At 41.2% G+C, this 19,634-nt stretch overlaps 1 protein-coding gene across 1 annotated transcript in view; it reads left to right on the top strand.

Moving 5' to 3' along the window:
• Positions 1-19,634, top strand: part of RFLNA (refilin A) — a 55,074-nt gene that overhangs the window by 4,246 nt on the left and 31,194 nt on the right. Inside the window, exon 2 of the mRNA XM_044290185.1 lies at positions 1,190-1,546. Coding sequence (XP_044146120.1) covers positions 1,328-1,546 — 219 coding nt within the window. The 5' untranslated portion in view covers positions 1,190-1,327. The remainder of the gene's footprint in view (positions 1-1,189; positions 1,547-19,634) is intronic.

Below are 19,634 nucleotides of genomic sequence, written 5' to 3'. Positions count from 1 at the left end.
GGGTGACGGATCCATTTTGTTTTGTGTCTAAGAAAACGGATCTGGCACCATTGACTTATATTGTGTGTCATGAGGGATCCGTCTTGCTCCGCACCCCACGATGGGGATGCAACCAAACAAATCAGAATGCATTCTGCGTTTTCCTCTGTTATTAAGATCCTATGATGGATCTCAATAGCGGAAAGGGAAAGCGCAGGTGTGAAAGTAGCCTTACGTGCTTTGCACTTTATTCATTATGTTTTGTAGAACATTTTAGACACTTTTTGCAACTTTTCCAGCTATGGGGCGTAGCTTTGTGGAATAGGACTTGACTTCCCCAGAAATAAAATGTACGAAGAATTGGCACATTTTGGTCAACAAATAGGCGGTGTAAAGTTTTACTAGACAGTCTAAAGATTTTCCAGATTTATCATCCAACATCAGCTACTGCGATCAATCTGGAGCAGGTTCTAGTCTAACTTTGCACTGTTTTACTTCTGCCCCATTGTTTCTTCATTTATATTTTATGTAACACTTCATGTACATCAGAGGTTCTCAGGTATAAATGTAGCTATAAAGAATATAAGAGAGAAGGTTCCATAGCAGTTAAAATGGTTGCTATAGAAAAGCAACTTTGTGAACTCTGCTGCAAAATCATATAGAAGACACTAAATCAGCATTCTCTGATTTCCTAACTGCAAATGACATACTTGACCGTAGAGCAGGACAATGTATAAATTGTTCTTTTGAGCTCTGGGCTTCTACCTCAATTTCAGGCCCTGTAGGGTTTCTGGCACTGGTGTTAATGCAAGGATTTTACGAATACTAGGAAACCAGAGCAAGGATATATAGCATGTACTGCTTGTATATTTTGTATTCAGTTAACAAATAATCTCTGAAAGCACAGTCTCCCATGGTGGTATCTGTCACACTTTGGGATAAAATTCAAATAAGGGACTTTCTGTGACTTTAAACTCTCCCTAGATGCTATTTCATAGAAGCAGCATTTCATTCATGGTGGGATCACAATCATTTGGTTGCAGATTAGATAACGGAATAGTTTATAGAAGAGTAAAGTCACAGAATTACTTTATTACCATGTTGCCAATGTTAGGGTACTGGCTTAACGCTCATGTGGACATGCCGAATGTATATAAACAGATGTTGGTATAGTATCTCCGTTTTTAATATTCATTTATTCTTAACCTAGGGTCTGATCTGAGGGTGGTCTGCATGTGCACATTGGGAAGATCCCAGAATTGCATCTGATCTGCCAAGCAAGTGTGTGGAAGAAATAAACAGAAATTGGATCAGGTTGTCCTGGGAGTTGACCTAGGCTCTGCCAGACATGGTAGGACATCTGAATTTACAAGGGATGGAAGACAGTTTGAAGGACAAGAATCGGGAAGGGTTATTGGATAGTCCGGATTCTGGCCTCCCACCGAGCCCCAGTCCTCCTTTCTATTCTATCTCTCCTGGCATTACTGACAGCAGAGCTGAGGGCAGCATTACGCCAACACAATACCAAGGATATGCCTACAAGAAGGAAAGCAAAGAGGGAAAAGTGGTATGTACTTTACTTTTGCTTTTATAGCTAAACTGTTTTTTGATTGTACTTGCATTCCTTTATTCCCATATTCTAAGGACTTGTCTTGTGATAACTTGTTCATGGCTTTTTAGCTTGTATTCCATTGTGTTTACACCCTATTAGAGCATGTTAATGATCGCAGGGTGGGGTTTAATATGTTCTGTAGAATGCACTTGAAGTTTTGATGTAAAAAATAAGTGGTTTACTAATCCTTCAGTTTTTATCCCTGTCAAAACTTCTCCCTGTAATGTACTAAAATAGTTATTTGGATGCTTCAGAGCAGAAACTGTCGTCTGTTATGTCTATGTTGCTTTTTTTTTGTATTGATGACATTTGTACCTATTATTCATTTGTCAGGAACATATGTATGTGTGGATGAGAAGAAGAATGTAGAGAGCTTAGTGATAATAGTTTGCAAATACGTGACAACGAAAATTACGAGTATACGGACATGGCGGTGTAGTCTATGTGGATCTTCCACACAGATTTTCGTGCATTTTTTTTTTCTGTGTTTCCGCACCAAATCCACACCAAAATCTACATTTTGTCATTGATTTGCCTCAGCTCTCAAATTTTGCATTAAAAAGAGTGAAAGCTGCACTGAAAATCCAAACAAAAAATTGACATGCTGCATATCTCCAATTCTGTACCACAGGTCAATTTCCAAGTGGAAAATTTCTGCACCATATACGTGAGATTTTGTAAATGTCATATACCAGGGATGGCCAACCTGTGGCTCTCCAGCTGTTGCAAAACTACAACTCCCAGCATGCCCAGACTGCCTACAGGTATCAGCCTACAGCAAAGCATGGTGGGAGTTGTAGTTTTACAACAGCTGGAGAGCCACAGGTTGGCCAGCCCTGTCATATACAGTCATCTACGTTCAGCTTGGTCCCCACCAGCAGAACTTCTCACACTTGCCACTGGCAGCTGCAGCCCGTCCATACCCTTTTAGCAGCCTCACTCGGTCTCTTAAGTGACCCATCAATGTAGCACTATTAGACAGGGATTACAATGCAGTTACATATGTTCTGATTGTAGTCATCTGCTTCCCAAATAGTGACAGCAGCATCTAAGGCTAGTTGCACACTAGCGTCAGGCTGCTGGATCTCTACCCTAAGGTGTTTGACAGAGGAAGGAAGCCTTCAAACCACAGTGTGGTTTTTGTTCAGTTCAATGAATACACTTGCTATCTGGTGTCAGTCAGTGCACAAATATCCAACTTTATTCTACTTGGGTTAATTCAAATAATTAGAGAGGGCTCACCTACTGCTCAGGCAATGAAAGGGTGCACCTACAAAAGGATTCACCCAATCCTTTAAAAAATGTCAAGAACAGTTAAAAATAGTAGGGCACACCACCATCTGATGTCACATGGATATTTATTATATACTGTTTAGAACATATACTGTAAAATACAATGAAATACAATAAAAATATAAATACTAAAATATAGTCATCAATAAGGTTATTAAATTCGGTTAAACTGTAATCTTATAAGTTAAGGGCTTCAATATAATGTCCTGTAGAATACAGTTTGATCCAATTTTGGTATTTGTATAAAAGTCACTTGTAGCTATATAATTTAACGCTGAGGTAGTGCCACAGGTAAAACGCTGCCCAATTTCAAGACTGATACCGGAGTGGTTTTACTCACTGTTTTAAATATTGCCGGTTTCCATATCACTCGTGGCGTCCCACGTGCAGTGACAGTCTTTTATGGGCTGCGGTGATGAGTAGATAAATGAAGTATGAACTTGCGGGATCCTCGGTGATTGTAAGTTAGCTGAGCCGTCTCAGAGGCCACCTGGAAGTATATGCCTTCTGCCTCGTTTACTCGCAGTGTGCAGGGTTAGCTTTCACCAGGAAACTGAAGACTCAGCATGAAGACGGATATTCAGTTTTTCTTCACAGCAAAGTACAAAATCACCGATCCCTTCTTTAAAGCGCTTGTTAATCTTCAAATCTGTATGTCATGGGATTCGTTACCAAATAACAAATTGGTAACGAATCCCATGACATACAGATTTGAAGATTAACAAGCGCTTTAAAGAAGGGATCGGTGATTTTGTACTTTGCTGTGAAGAAAAACTGAATATCCGTCTTCATGCTGAGTCTTCAGTTTCCTGGTGAAAGCTAACCCTGCACACTGCGAGTAAACGAGGCAGAAGGCATATACTTCCAGGTGGCCTCTGAGACGGCTCAGCTAACTTACAATCACCGAGGATCCCGCAAGTTCATACTTCATTTATCTACTCATCACCGCAGCCCATAAAAGACTGTCACTGCACGTGGGACGCCACGAGTGATATGGAAACCGGCAATATTTAAAACAGTGAGTAAAACCACTCCGGTATCAGTCTTGAAATTGGGCAGCGTTTTACCTGTGGCACTACCTCAGCGTTAAATTATATAGCTACAAGTGACTTTTATACAAATACCAAAATTGGATCAAACTGTATTCTACAGGACATTATATTGAAGCCCTTAACTTATAAGATTACAGTTTAACCGAATTTAATAACCTTATTGATGACTATATTTTAGTATTTATATTTTTATTGTATTTCATTGTATTTTACAGTATATGTTCTAAACAGTATATAATAAATATCCATGTGACATCAGATGGTGGTGTGCCCTACTATTTTTAACTATTTATTCTACTTGGGTTGTACCCATACACACCACCACCACTCTAAGTAGAGGTAGGGTTACAGTATATTCTCCTCTACAGCTCCGTAGTATCTTCCATATAGATACAGTGCGTTTGAAAAGTCTTCAGACCCTTTCGCTTTCACTGTACTAAAATAAAAAATAAAAAGAAAGCCATATTACTGCCTATGAATTAAATAGGTTGTCTGGGCTTTTAATATTGATGACCTATCCTCAGAATAGGTTATCAATATCAGATTGCACGCTCCGTCTCCTCATACAGCTGATCAGCGGAGGTGCCGGGTGTTGGACCCCCACCTGAGGATAGGTCATCAATATTAAAAGCCCAGAAACCCCTTTGAGAATGAGATGTCATAAAAGCACCTGTAGGTGTAATGTGTGGGTGCCCAAATACTTTAGTCCATATACAATGCCTTCAGAAAGTCTTCAGACCTTTTCAGTTATTTTTAACATTTTGTTATGTTGTGGCCTTGTGCTAAAATAAAAAAATATAAAAAAATTTCCCCACCATTCTGCACTCAATACCCTATAATGATAAAGTGAAAACAGAATGATAAAAATCTTGCATTGACATAGGTATTCCGACTCTTTTCTCAGTACTTAGTTGAAGCACCATCCAGTGTTCTTGGTATGATGCCACAAGGTTTGCACCTGGATTTTGAGGACTTTCTACCATTCTTCGCTGCAGATCTACAGATCCTCTTGAGCTCTGTCACTACCTGGGGACTGTCAGTGGAGAGCCATTTTCAGGTCTCTCCTGACATGTTTGATTGGGTTCAAGTCAGGGGTCTGACTGGGCCACTCAAGAACATTCACAGAGATGTCCCTAAGCCACTCCTTCATTGTTTTGGCTGTGTTCTTAGGGTAATTGTCTTGTTTGAAGGAGAAACATGGCCCAGAGCACTTTGGATCAGGTTTTCGTTAAAAATATCTCTGTACATTGGTACACACAGATTTCTCTCAACGCTGACAAGTCACCCTGTCCCAGCCAGTGAAAAAAAAAAACAACTCCCCCACAGCATGATGCTGCCACCAGCGTACTTCACTATAGGGATGGTATTGGGCAGGTGATGAGCAGTGCCTGGTTCCTCCAGACATGATGCTTAGAATTGAGGCCAAAAAGTTTAATCTTGGTTTTATCAGACCAGAGAATCTTGTTTCTCACAGTCTGAGAGTCCTTAAAGTCTTTTTTTTATTTATTTTTATTTTTTATTTTAGATGGGCTTTTGTGTGTTGTTTCGAGAGGAGAGGTTTCTTTCTGGAGACTGCTAGATTGGTGGAGTGTTGCAGTGATACTTGACCTTATGGAAGTTTCTCATTTCTGCACACAGGATCTTTGGAGCTCAGGCAACATTGGGGTCACCTCCCTTACCAAGGCCTTTCTACCCCAGATATTTAGTTTAGTGAGGCTGCCAGCTGTAACAATAATCCTGGTTGTTCCAAACGGCTATTCTCCCATTTAAGAATTACTGAGCTCTTGGGAAGTTTCAGTGCAGCAGAAATCTTTTTGTACCCTTCTTCAGATCTGTGCCTCAACACAATCCTGTCTCTGATCTCTACAGGCAGTACTTTCCTCCTCATGGCTAGGTTTTTGCTCCGATATGCATTGTCAGCTGTGAAACCTTCTACAGACAGCAATGTGTTTTTCCAAATCATGTTCAATCAGCTAAATTTACCACAGGTAGACTCCAATCAGGGTGTAGAAACATTTCAAAGATGATCAAGAGAAATGGTCTCAATAAACTGTGGTCTCAAGTGTCAGAGCAAAGGGTTTAAATACTGTAGCTATGTTCATGCGAAATTTTATTTTTTCCTTTTTAATAAATTTAAAAAAATCTCTAAAGTTCTGTTTTTACTTTGTCATTATGGGGTATTGAGTGCAGAATAAAGGGGGAAACCAGATTTTTTTTAAAATATATTTTAGCACAAGGCTGCAATATAACAAAATGTGAAAAAAGTGAAAGGGTCTGTCGACTTATCAAGTGCATTGTATGTGCTATGAAAAAAACTCTAACCCTTTCAGCTGCCTGTCTGCATATTTCTCCACAGCTTCCCTTCCTGGCCTGTATGCTGACTTACTTTACTGCTACTTTTGGCATTAAAAGGTTCTGACAGTAGGAAATGTCCAGCACCATAAATCTTCTTTTCCTGTCTCCTCCACTCCTGTCTCAGATTTACTGTACTTAGTATGCCATAAGTCAAAGGAAATCAGAAAGGAGGTCAATCAAATAATAATACGATGAGAGGATCTGTGGGCCCTTCTGGCTTGTGGGCTTAGTTCCAACTGGGACTGCTGCGACCCTTAGGGCCTGTTCAAACAGCTTTTTTTTTTGCCGTGGACTTTTGGCGTGCAACCTTTTGGTTTCTGCCCCCCATTCATTTCAATAGAAGGCAGCGGTGAAGATCACAGAGCGGCAGTTTAAAGCTATAGCTTGGCTAGAAGGGAAGTGTTCATTGTTGGTGCAGCTGCAGCTTTAGACGGCCTCTCCTGGTGAAGTTTTTGCACGGGTGTCCACACAAAACTTTGCCAGCAAAAAACGCTGTGTTAATGGGCCCTTATAGTTACGCCATTGCGCCTTACTGCACAACCACAGTGAGGAGGAGTATGAATAGAGCAACAGTTGAGCATATGACTTGCCATTTAGCTCAGTGGAAACTGTCTAATAGAAAAAATGTCTTTGTCCATAGCAACCTATCACAGTGCAGTTTTCATTTTTCATAGTGCTGTTATAAAATGAAAACTTCACTATAATTGGTTGCCATTGGCAACAGAGTTTTTCTTTTCAGTTTTCAAAATTTTCTATGTATAGGATAACACTGACATAGTGCTGTCTGTGTTATCCAATACGTTCCAGACCTCTAAAGGTTACACAGCGTCATACATCAATATAATGCTATGTGACCCCTGCAATGCTGGAAGTTCAGGACGGAAGCTGAACTTGCTCGTCTGAAGGTAGCCTATAACAGCACTCATTTATGGTGAAAGTCAGTGAGAGGAAATGTCTTTTTTGACTGGTGGAATCCTTCATCTGTCAGAAATCTGTTGTACTTCCTTTCTAGTGATAGTCGCCATTACTGCAGTGTGTAACGGTTATCCCTAAAGAAGCACTCTGCATGTTTTATACTAAAGATTCAGAATGCACAGGAGGACAGTGTAAAATGTACACTTCACTGGTATTTGTGTTTGCTGTGATCCAGACACTGGTAAACGTTGTGGCATCCATAAAACAGCCTAATTCAGCGCAGAGGGGGATTAAATGGGCAAGTGACTATTACATTAGTTTTTTTTATCCACATCTGTATAAGAGGATCCATCTGGGACAGAATAGCACAGCATGCATGCCAGTTTCCTAGCCAGATCCCATTATAGTCAGTGGCAGAGACGTAGCTAAAGGCTCATGGGCCCTGGTGCAAGAGTTCAGCTTGGGCCCCCTTCCCTCGGTTCTTTGTTGGCGAGGGGCAGGGATGCACAAAGCCTTTCTGCTGCCTGAGGCAAAAATTTAAACGTCCCCCCCCATGCCAAATTCTCAACCTAGCCCCTTCCCTCGAGCCCTAATGAAAAACATACTGGGGAAACATTACCTACAGCTCTACAAACATACAGGAGAATACAGTGCACATACCTCTTACATCCAGTGACGTCTTCTCTGATGTAGACGTTCTCTTTCCTCATCTTCTCCATTTGGACCAGACCACCGTGATGACTTCTTTCAGCCATCTCTCGTCTCTGCAGAGTTTGACAAAAATAAATCTTAGTTTTCTACTTTTCCATCATCCTCCAAATATCAGACCTCAGATCAATTGCGTCCACAGCAACCCCTATAGCTACGGCACTGGTCAGTGGGTTCATCAAGTGATGTTCATTTCCCTCACTGGATGGTAACAGCACTTTTATTATATTCCTTTTCTCCATCTACAATGAATAGTTTTGTGATTGTCATTTATTTTGCACCATTAAATTTTTTGTAATTGATAAAAAATTATACTTCTTCTTTTATCCTCTAAAAAACAACAACCATACAATGTACTGGTATACATAGAGATATATCTGTAGATACCAGTGCATTATACATAGGAGTAATGCTGTTGAGGTTTTTAGTCAGACAAAATCCTCCTATTGATAGCAGTGGTCCCTGTGGCTCATTAGTTATAGTTTCTGCCTTCTGTATAGAAGGTCCTAGGTTCAAGATCCAGCAATCGAAAAGAAGAGACAGAATAAAAGTTAAATATACAGGGGTGTCCCCAAGCATATTGCTTACATTGTTCGAAGAACACCCTCCCCCCCCCCCCCCTTCATTCTCCCTTGTTAGAACGCTGACTCTGTAGATGCAGAGCCAAAGCACGGAACTAAAACTTACCAGTGCTTCAATGTGCCTGTAAAAATAAAATACCAGCTGGTGGTTTACTTGTCAAATAGCAACCCTTTGTCCACTACACAATGGATGGTACGTTGTACTTGTGGCACTGACTTCCTGCAACAGAGCTACAAAGTAACAGCTGATCAGCTCTCACTGATCTGACATTGTTGGCCTATCCTAAGGATAGCCCATCACTTGTAAAATCTGGGACAACCCCTTTAAGTCCAAGTACAGACATTACATTCTCCTGCTGTGTGTTTTATTGCTAAGTAAACATGTAGTGTAATGTACAGATCTACACTACATGCGATTTGTCCAAAATGTTGCATCTTGCATTTGAAACCAGCAGATGTGAGCTGGTAGAAGAAAAATAACCAAATATATTCTGTATTAGTTTTTTTTTTTTCAAATCAGGCTAGATCTAAGAGGTGCTGTCAAATTCTGTTTCAATGATATTTTCCATATCTATTCATATTCAGACTGAACACTGAACCCTTGGCTTTGAAGTCTATGTCTATCCCTTAGTAGGGTTAATCAGAATGAGGCTACTCAGCCATTTCTACTCCTTTCTGAATTTACAAGTAACGTAGATAATTATGCCCATTAGTGGACCTTCTGCAGCCTCGACTGAGGGCCTGGTTACTGTTAAATTCTTACAGACATTCCTGGTGCACTAGTTGAGAAGGAGATGGTTATATAATATGAGGCACATGGGAAGTGTTATGTCTGAAAGGTATCTGTGTAGCATACTGTGTTGGCAGCAGGGTACTCTAATAGGGAGCTAGGTGAGTTTAGTATATATTGTGTGTACCTACATACCAGGATATAGAACCTGATATACTTCAAAGGCGCTTATAGAGTCAGTATAACAGTATAATTTTTACAATTATGGCTGTTTGTAATGATAATTGCTCAGTGTGCATGCATAAGGACATGTTGTTTCTTGGCATGGTCGCCGAAATAAACTGTGGTCGCATAAAAAGCATTACAGCAACTATTGATAGCAGGGGGTTCCACGAAGCTACCCCAGGCTTGTAGCATGGTATCAACAGTAAATTCCATGGTCAAAAAGCTCCATGTGGATGAGGGGTTAGGCTGAGTTTACATGGAGTTTTTGGAGCCAAAACCAGGAGTGGAGAAGAAAAATATGAGGTAGTATTGATCCTTTATATTTAGTATCCTTTTATGATCTACAACAGGGGGAAAACAGCCCCCCTTAGGGGGCATTTTACACACATAAAGCTGTTCTGGAGGCTGAGAACATCTGGCAATCAGTGCTGTTTCCTCTACTCACTGCACAGCACCTATAGAGTCAAAGGAAAGGAGAAGACAGAAACCACTTTTGTTGTCTCCTAGGGGTCAATGCTGTCTGTGATTCAGGGACCTGCTCCTGATAGATTGCAGAAGCAAGAGCTTTAAACCTGTGCCATGCAGGTTCAATGAGAATTGTCATGAAGACATTTATGCCATATATATAAGAGGTGCCATCTTATAAATGTGCTTCACATCTCTGGAACCAACACCTATGTTGAGAATAAGGGTCCCTAGACTACTACTGTCCTGTCTGTTTAGGTGACAATCACACACAGAACAATGATTGGGATTTGGCTTCAGTTTCTCTGCCTGTATGTGGTGGCTGGTGACTACTTCACCATGCAGGTCAGAAGACCCCCATTCGCAACGTAGGTACAGGTGTCAGAGGTAGGAAACACATCTATCAGACATTTATGGCATACACTATGCATAGGAATATTCCTTTAATTCTAACCTACAGTATTTATCAGTTCAAAAATAGTGACATTTAAGGTCTTATTCACACATCCATGTCTTTGACTATGTCCATGACAAGATTGTCAGTGCTTCATCTGTGATAGTGTCAGCCCTCTGTGTGTCATTTATTTACTACGTGCACTACTAGCTTGAAAAGAGGATTTCCACATCATCTAATTCCAATGGTCCGAGAAAACCACTGACAGAGCACAGATTTATGTATTTATTTATTGTATGCACTTATATAGTGCCACTATATTCCACAGTGCTTTTACAGACATCCAACTGTCCCCAATGGGGCTCACAATCTAAGGTCCCTATCACTATGTCTTTGGATGCCATATATGTTCTGTCAGTGGTTTTCCCCAACCCATAGATTTCATTAGACCTGCTTGGTAAACAACACCGACCAGAAAGTAGTGCATGCTTCTGATCTAGGGTCAGTGGAAAAACAAGGATATGTCAATAAACACGCTAAAATGGATGGATACGTGTGTGTCCGCAGAGAACACGAAGAGTCCACGTTTGTTAGTCACTGTTGTGGGAATAACTTCTCAACAGAAAGACTGTCCCCCCTAAAGTAGGATACCTGTGAGCTATTCGCATTGTCTATGCATAAAAATAGTCATTTATACAATTGTAACCTGTAACTGGACCCTATACTATATTACTGGTTTGATCGAATTTACAAAATTGTTCAAAAAGTAAAAATGTTTTATAAGAACTGTGCGTTTTTAATAAAATTGGTGTGAAGCACTCCACTGCTTTTTAAGATTAGTCTATACATCTGTAATAGGGCATGTATAGAAATTTATGGGCCCATACTTTACCGCAGTATGCGTCTGATTTTGGAGGGCACAACACAAGGCGTTTTTTTATGAATTAATACAGAATCCAATGGGAAAATATCATGGCATGCTCCATATGTGTCACATTATAAAGAAATTCCCCTCCCATTGCTTCTAGGGGAGAATAAAATGTCTCACACCATACTGTGGCACACAGAGCTCCCGTTATCGGGACTCCATATCTTGCTTAAGGCTGCAATACTAATGTGTTTTCATGTACAGTGTAATAATGTTATAACACATGTAAAATATCTAGTTACAATTATTTTTCGAGATGATGATATTAGGGTTTTACAATTGTAGTTCTTTGGAAAACTAAGCAGGGAGTAATTCCTTAAATAGCCATTTCTTGTGAAGGGATTTTTATGTCATGTTGGACGACTGAGAAGAAACAAGGTACACATGGTTTTCTGACCCGGCTGTTTGGGCTGAATTGTTTGTACAGTAATATGATTTTGTCCTGTGGTGGGGTTGGGGAACATATCTGTGTACATTGGCCTTCTCTGAGCTCAGTCATTGGGAATAGCAAAGAAACAGGAAGACATGAGGTGAAAATATGAAAAGTATGCGATCACGATGGCAGACACAGACATGTGATATTTACATCTCGTTTGATGACATTTCCATCACTTGTTTTCAGAGCTATTTCTTGTCTTGTCTGTAGCTGAGAATGTAGCCACATCACAGTAGTGAAAGGTTATTTTAATAAATCTATTCTAAGCTAAAGTGATTCAGGGACCTGCTCCTGATAGATTGCAGGAGCAAGAGCTTTAAACCTGTGCCATGCAGGTGTGACATTCTGGATCAAAGTCCAGCACCACAGGTTCAATGAGAATTGCCATATATACAAGAGGTGCCATCTTATCAATGTGCTTCCCACCTCTGGAACCAACCCCTATGTTGAGAAGTTGAGGTGACCATCACACACAGGACAATGATTGGGATTTGGCTTCAGTTGCTCAGCTGTTTCTATATCTCCCATAGACCCTGCATCCAAAATGTATAGGGAGAGATTTATCAAAATTGGTGTAAAGTAAAACTGGCTTAGTTGCCCATAGCAACCAATCAGATTCAACCTTTCATTCTGCAAAGGAGCTCTGAAAAATGAAAGCTGGAATCTGATTGGTCGCGATGGGCAACTAAGGCCAGGTTCACATCTGCATGATGTCATCTGCAGTGCCATCCAGGTCAGTTTTTCTTTAGAGAAAAAGGTTAGCATTGATGTATACAGATCAGCCATAATATTAAAATCAAGTCCCCTTCATGCCAGACAGACAGCTCTGATCAACCAAGCGTGCACTCCACAAGACCTTTGAAGGTCTCCTATGGTATCTGGCACCAAGGCATTAACAGCAGACCCTTTAATTTAGATCTGATTGAGGTGTGGCGAATTTGGAGACTCTTTGTCATGTTCTTCAAACCATTCTTGAGATATTTTTTACATTGTGGCACGGTACTGTACAATATCCTGCTGAAAGAGACCACAGCCAATACGGAATACCTTTGACATGAATAGGTATAATTGGTCTGCCACAATGTATAGGTAGGTGATATGTGTCACAGTAACATCCACATGAATGCCAGAAAGCAATGATTCCCAGCAGACACAAGACCTTTCAGTTTGGAGGTGTCTGCTTCCAACAAATCAGCTTCAAGAATTAACTGATCACCTGCTAATATATCACACCCCAAGACAGGTAGTCAATGATTTAAATGACCAGAAGACAATCACCCAGTTGGGAAATCTACATTTCCTTTTTTCATAATAAAAAATATATATATTACAAATTAGGATTTTAGTAGGTCATCAGTGTCACTACAGTTCATGTGGTCATGTCCTTGAAAGTAGGTTTAAGTAGGTTCTTACTGTTACAGGTATAGAAATAGCATAACAAACAGTTAAGGACTGATAAGTTAAACTCACTTAGACGCCAGACAAGATCCAAGACCAAATCCCTAAATTCTTTTGGGCTCCATACCAAGAAACAACATTAACTGCAGACTGCAGATCAGACCCTAAAATCCACTAAGACTTCTGACCAGACGCCTACATTTACTTGGTTTATTTAATAAAGAGAGCTTGGCTTTTATTCTCGGGGATGTTTTTTGCATGCAATTTCAATGAATTGACATTCCAAACAATAAATAGTGAGTGTATATACAGTACTCCAGAACAAGGTCACTGCAAAAGGTTTAAGGGGTTCTGCAGTTCTTTATCCTCTGGATAGATCATCAGCATCTGATTGGCAGGGGTCCAACACCCAGGACCCCTGCCGATCAGCTGTTTGAGAAGGCAGCGGCACTCCACGAGTGCCGCAGCCTTCTCTCGGTTTCCCTTAGGCCCAGTGATGTCACGACTAGTATCACTGGCCTGGGCGGGGCTAAGCTCTGTTCACTTGAATGGAGCTCAGCCGCACCCAAGCCAGTGGTGCTATTCGTGACGTCACTGGGCCTGCGGTAAACAGCGAGAAGGCCGCGACGCTACTGCCAGAACCGCTGCCTTCTCAAACAGCTGATCGGCAGGGGTCATCAGTTTAAAAGAACTGTAGAACCCCTTTAACTGTTATAATTTTGATTTTGTTTAGTGAAAGTGTTCTGATTTACTGTATTTGTGCACCCAACAGTCAACACCATGACTGAACCTTTTTTATGTAGCCAGGAGATGGGCCTGGGTCCAGCCCTTGGTTAGTCGCGCAATAGAGAATGCGTGCTTAGCTGAGAAAAATAGAGGACCTACTTGTGCCTACTCCTCCGAGCTAAGCCTGGACTCCATCTCTGAGCCATCTACAGCTAAAGCTACTTCATTCAAAAGTGCTCCAGAAAGAGAAAGGAAGTTAGAAAGTCCAGACTCTGCAGGGCCATGCATTGGAGTCAGACAGCAAGTTAATATGCTTGTTAATGGCAGAAAGAGACGCACCTGTCCACTCTGAGATTGTTTGGTCAACCGTAATTTAATTCTGTACCCCTCAGAATTACAGGGAATTACAGAAATATCTACTAAAAGCCTCAATTGCATGTGTAAGGTTCTACAGAGAGACTTTCCAAAGACATAGAGTAATTACCCCTCAGTCGGTAAAAAACATCTATCAAAAATCTCATTGCCAACCTAAGGTTCTGCAGAGAGGAAGAGACTTTAGAAAGACAGAGAGAAACAGTTCCACAACCCCAATCATTGCTGCTATCGATACATTGCTATTGAGGAAGAATTGCACTGTGATTTACTTGGAATTGTGCCTCGATACTGTCAAATGTACTACTACTCCTATTCTGTACTTTAGTAAAGAGTAACGTATTTGTCAACTGGTCTAGTCTCTGAGTCCATCACCATCGGCCAGCCACTGCTTCCACACTCCTTCCTTGAACCCTGACAAACACTTAACACCAAGGGCACCTCAATCACCACCAGGCGGGAGGTCAAACATAAGGGTGTGCCCCGAGGTAAGAAAGGGTTCACCCAACAGTCACTGCATGGCCCTAGCGGGTATTGTTGTGGTGATTGCCACTGTGATCCATGCACTCATTTATCATTGCCAATGCTACTACAGCTGCCATTTTCTGCTTGCGCCCCCTGGGCTTGCTGCACATGTAAACTCCCAAAAGACTTGCAGAAAAATGTTCTTTGTATGGGATTTTAAAGGGATTTAAGAGCAGGAATTAACTGATAGCTGATGGGTTTAAGGTAGGGATGAGTGAAGCGAGCATCCAAAGGCGCTTTGTTCAAAATATCTGATTAATTCTGTATGGAGATCCATCTCCGTACAGCATTATAATGTACGGACTCCGACGAGGCGAAGTCAGTTATTCCCAAAGTCTCGCAAGACTTCGGTGAATAACAGTATTTGATTTTTAAACTGGAAAACCATTTTAAAACTTGTATCTGAACTCGGATTCTGTTCTGACTGGTACCTTGGAACTGAAGCCGAGTTCGGATCCAAGTTCTAAAATGTTTTTCCAGTTTAAAAATCAAATACCAAAGCTATTCCTCGAAGTCTCGCAATACTTCGGGAATAACTGACTTCACCTTGTCAGAGGCCATACATTTTAATGCTGTACGCATTCAAAGTTTTCAGCGAAGCGACTTCGGAGCTAGGATCCGAAGTTCGCTTCACTCATCACTAGATTAGGGGCTCCTGTGGACACAATAATTGTGATATAAATCGCTAATGAGTTTACAGGACTTAATTCGAGAACCTTTACTAGTTTTCAGAAATTGACATCTGGGTGATTTGTGTTTCAGTGTTCACGTGTCACACCATGATAACGCAGGGTATAGAAAATATTTCCATCCAGCTGTTGAGGGCTGAGAGTTCAGGGACAGTACTGTAAAATCCCCCTTAGTCATCTAGTGAAATGAATCACTCTACAAAAGTTCAAGGCCGGTGACAGTCAGTTCTGAGCCTACAGTGTTAAAAGGGCCATGTGATTGATAGATCATCTGCATTGCCAGCAGGCACCCTGGGACAGATTGTGCCAGATGGTTTATGTCTCCATCTACTGGCTACTTCCATGTCTCAGACTTTAGAGCCCAGTGGTAAACAGATGCTGAAGTGGAGGAGAAAAGCAAATGATTATTTCATGCATGTAAATATAATCTGAGGTTTATCACGCCTGAGCAGGCAGGAGGAAGAGTGTAAGCTCAGAATTCCACATACGAAGGATCGTCTTTCTGTGTCAATCTCTTTCTTTAAAGGAGATAGTTTAAATATGACAGGTGCCTCTGTGGTAGACCTCACAGAGCCAAGTTGTGTTAACAGCCCCACTTTAAAAATATAACCTAATATTCTGTGATGTCCATGTCTGAGCTATTTATATATCATTGTAGTGGTCATAAAGGTGTTTTCTGTTATCAGTCTAAACCACCTAACTGAGTGCTGTACATACGTTTCAATCAAGAGCTCAAAATGGTACTTTACTTAAAGGGAATCTGTCACCAAGAAATTCACAGTTTAACCAGGTACAATGCCATTGTGTCTAGTTTAACAGCGAGTTTCCTGGTGACCGATTCCCTCTAAAGGGGTTATCTCACCAAAAGTCTTACTATACAGTGAAAAGGGCATTTCAAATCAAGAATTATTAAAATATACGCGCAAGAAAAATATTGTTCTTTTTTTTTTTTTTATATACGTTACCTTTCTCCCCCCTGCAGTTTATTCTTCTGGTCCACCTTCTGCATTCAGAGGTGGACTTACATGCTTAGTAGCTTTCCTGCCCCCCTCCATTCTGGGCTGATGTAGTGATCTCATAGTGAAGCAGTCTATACACTTTTCAATTATTTATCCCTATTTCTTCTAAGTTCATAGTAATATGTCGCTATATTTCTCTCTACATAGTCAAGAAGGAACGTGTAGGGACATTACATACCAAATGTATCTATAGGGCTGTATGTGAGGGACTTTTTTTTATGTAGGGAAGGAAGGCGTTAACAAGAACTAATTGCAGTGCATCCTGAGAGATGTAGGAGCTTAATGAGCTTTTGCCCACCCACAGAAAGGGAAGACAGTCTTTTAAATATGTGAGTAAGGCCACTTTCACATGGTCAGTGTTTTGCATCAGTATTTGTAAGGCAAAACCAGGAGCGGAAACTACAGAGAAAAAGTATAATGGAAATGATCGTGCCCCTTCTGTGTTTTGGCCGCAATCTTGGTTTTGACTTCTAGATACTTATGAAAATTATTGACCAAATACTGACCATGTGAAAATGGATTTAAAAACTGTTTTACATTTGTGGCATAACCCCTTTAAAGTATTATATTGTTCATTCCCATTTAATAAAGCTTTCATTGCTGTATTATGATTGCCTGTCGTCACTTAAAGAAAATGTGTTTAAATTTAGAGATTGTAAATTTGTCCTAATTTCTTTGGACAATCCTCTGAGCTATAGACTGCATTGACCAAAAAAATATCTGTTTTATTTTACTTTGCATACAGTACTATGCAAACTTTTTAGGGAGGTGTTGAAAAAATGCTGCAAAGTTTCCAAAAAGTGGAAACAAGACCAAGCAACTGAACTAAGCATGAAAACATAGGAACTGGGATGCAGAAAAATGGCAGCAGGTGCTCTGATGATGAGTCAAATTTCTGGCTATCACAGAAGGCAGTTTATTCACTGTAACAGTGGCTGCTGTGCGCCGCTGGTCCCCTGCTTACCGCGGCTTTCCCGGGCCCCGTGTTCAGCAATGATCTGCTGCCATTGCTTCCCCATTCACCGCTGCAGTCCTGAGCTCTGTCCGTGTAGGTACTGTTATTCTGGGATCCGCTCCACAGTTTCCTTTCAGCCCTGGCCACAGCATGCTTGATGCTTGTTCCCTGCAGCACTTCCTTAAGGGCTGGCGTGCATCACTTCCTGTGCTTTATGGGTTAGATCATGTGACCTCGCTGACCAATCCTAGCCCTCCTGCACATATTTAAGTGGCTCAGCCCCCTTCCCAGATGCCTCAGCATCAAGGTCCTCGTGCCCTGCTAAGGTTGCAATTATTTCTGCTTGTGTTCCTCTGCACCTGACTCGTGCTTGTGTTTCTCGACTCCGCTACCTTTTTGATTCCTGCATGCTTGCCTTGACTTTCCTGTTGCCGACCCAGATTGCCTGACCTGTACCTGTGCTGCCTGCTCTGACCTATTGCCTGTTTGACTTCGCCTCTGCCTCATCCTTCGGTCCTGGTTATGACTCGGCCTGCTGACTATGTCTGTACCTCTGGTACCTTCCTCAGGTACCTCCTGGTCCGCCTGGACCAGTTGTCTCGTGTGTTAATCCTCCTCAAGAGGTAGTGATCTGGTGTTCCCCTTGGGAAAGTCTATCCCCACCATCAGAGGTACACTTGAGGAGGTAGGACACGTGGCACAGTGGGTTCACACCATCTGGTTCGTGATATTCACCAAAGGGCTCGAGAGTGGTCTGCAGGCAAATAGACATGTTGAAGGATCCTTCCAAGTTTGGAGCTGCATTCAGCATATGGAGTTGGGGGATTTGGTCAGGATTAATGGTCTATTTAATCCTGAGAAATACAGACAGACACTTATCCTTCATGCAGTTCCATCACTGAGGTGTCTGATTGGCTCCAAATTTAATCTACATCAGGACAAACATACAGCCAATTTCATTAAGAATTATCTTCAGTGTAAAGAAGAACAAGGAGTTCTGGAAGTGATGATATGGCCATCATCCACAGATCCTGCAAAACAGTGTCATTCCTCACTTAATACCCTATAATGACAAAGTGAAAACAGAATGTTCAAAATCTTTGCTAATTTATAGAAAAGGAAAAACTAAAATATTGCATAAACATAAGTATTCAGACCCTTTACTCAGTACTGAGTTGAAGTGATTATGGCCTCCAGTCTTGTTGGGTGTAATGACACAAGGTTTGCACACCTGGATTTGGAGATTTTCTTCCATTCTTCTCTGCAGATCCTCTCAAGCTTTGTCAGGTTGAATGAGGACTGGCAGATCTCTCCAGAGATGTTCGAGTGGGTTCAAGTTAAGGCTCTGGCTGGAACATCCTCAGAGTTGTCCTTAAGCTATTCCTTTGTTGTCTTGGCTGTGTGCTTAGTGTAATTTTCTTGTTAGAAGATGAACCTTCGGCCCAGTCTAATTTCCAGAGCACTCTAGATCGGTTTTCATTCATATCTGTACTTTACTCTAATTAGCCTTCCCTCAACTCTGGCCAGTCTCCCTGTCCCAATCGCTGAAAAACATGCTGTGACCACCATGTTTCACTTTATGGATAGTATTGGGCATTGCTTGTTTTCCACAAACATGCATAGAATTTAGACCAAAAGGTTCATCTTGGTTTTATCAGACCAGAGAATCTTATTTCTCATAATCAAGTCTTTTGCTCTTGCAAACTTTTTTTTTTTTTTTTTTTTTTTACTGAGGAGAGGCTAGGTGGAATGCTGCAGTGATGACTGACCTTCTAGAAGTTTCTCCCATCTCCACACAGACTTTGTGAAGGTCAGCCAGTGTGACCATTGGGTTTTTGGACACCTTGCTTACCAGGGATCTTTTCCCCTGATTACTTATTTTGGTGGGATGACAAGCTCTAGGAGGCTCTGATTGACAGTAGCCTCAACCTCAAATAATTCTTCCCCTGAAGGCCCTATGAGACCGCACAAATATTGGAACAAGCATTCATAGGAAAAGTAATTTGCGATAATTGGCTTAAATAATCGAGCAGCTGATGAACAAGCAAACACTTGTTCAACCGTTGCTGATCATCTTTTATCAGGATGAAAAAATACCCGAATATCAGCAGCACATCTCCCTGTGTAATGTGGGATGTGCTGCTGATAATTAGAGGTGAGCGAATTTCATATTTTTTTATTCGTTCTCGCTTCGTTTGGTGGTAAAAGCAGAATTGCGTTATGGATTCCATTACCACAGACCATAACGCAATTCTATGACGGAATGCATAACAGAAT

Source organism: Bufo gargarizans, chromosome 1 (assembly GCF_014858855.1).
Source record: "Bufo gargarizans isolate SCDJY-AF-19 chromosome 1, ASM1485885v1, whole genome shotgun sequence".
Taxonomy (NCBI): Eukaryota; Metazoa; Chordata; class Amphibia; order Anura; family Bufonidae; genus Bufo; species Bufo gargarizans.
This window is presented reverse-complemented; position numbering and strand designations above follow the sequence as displayed.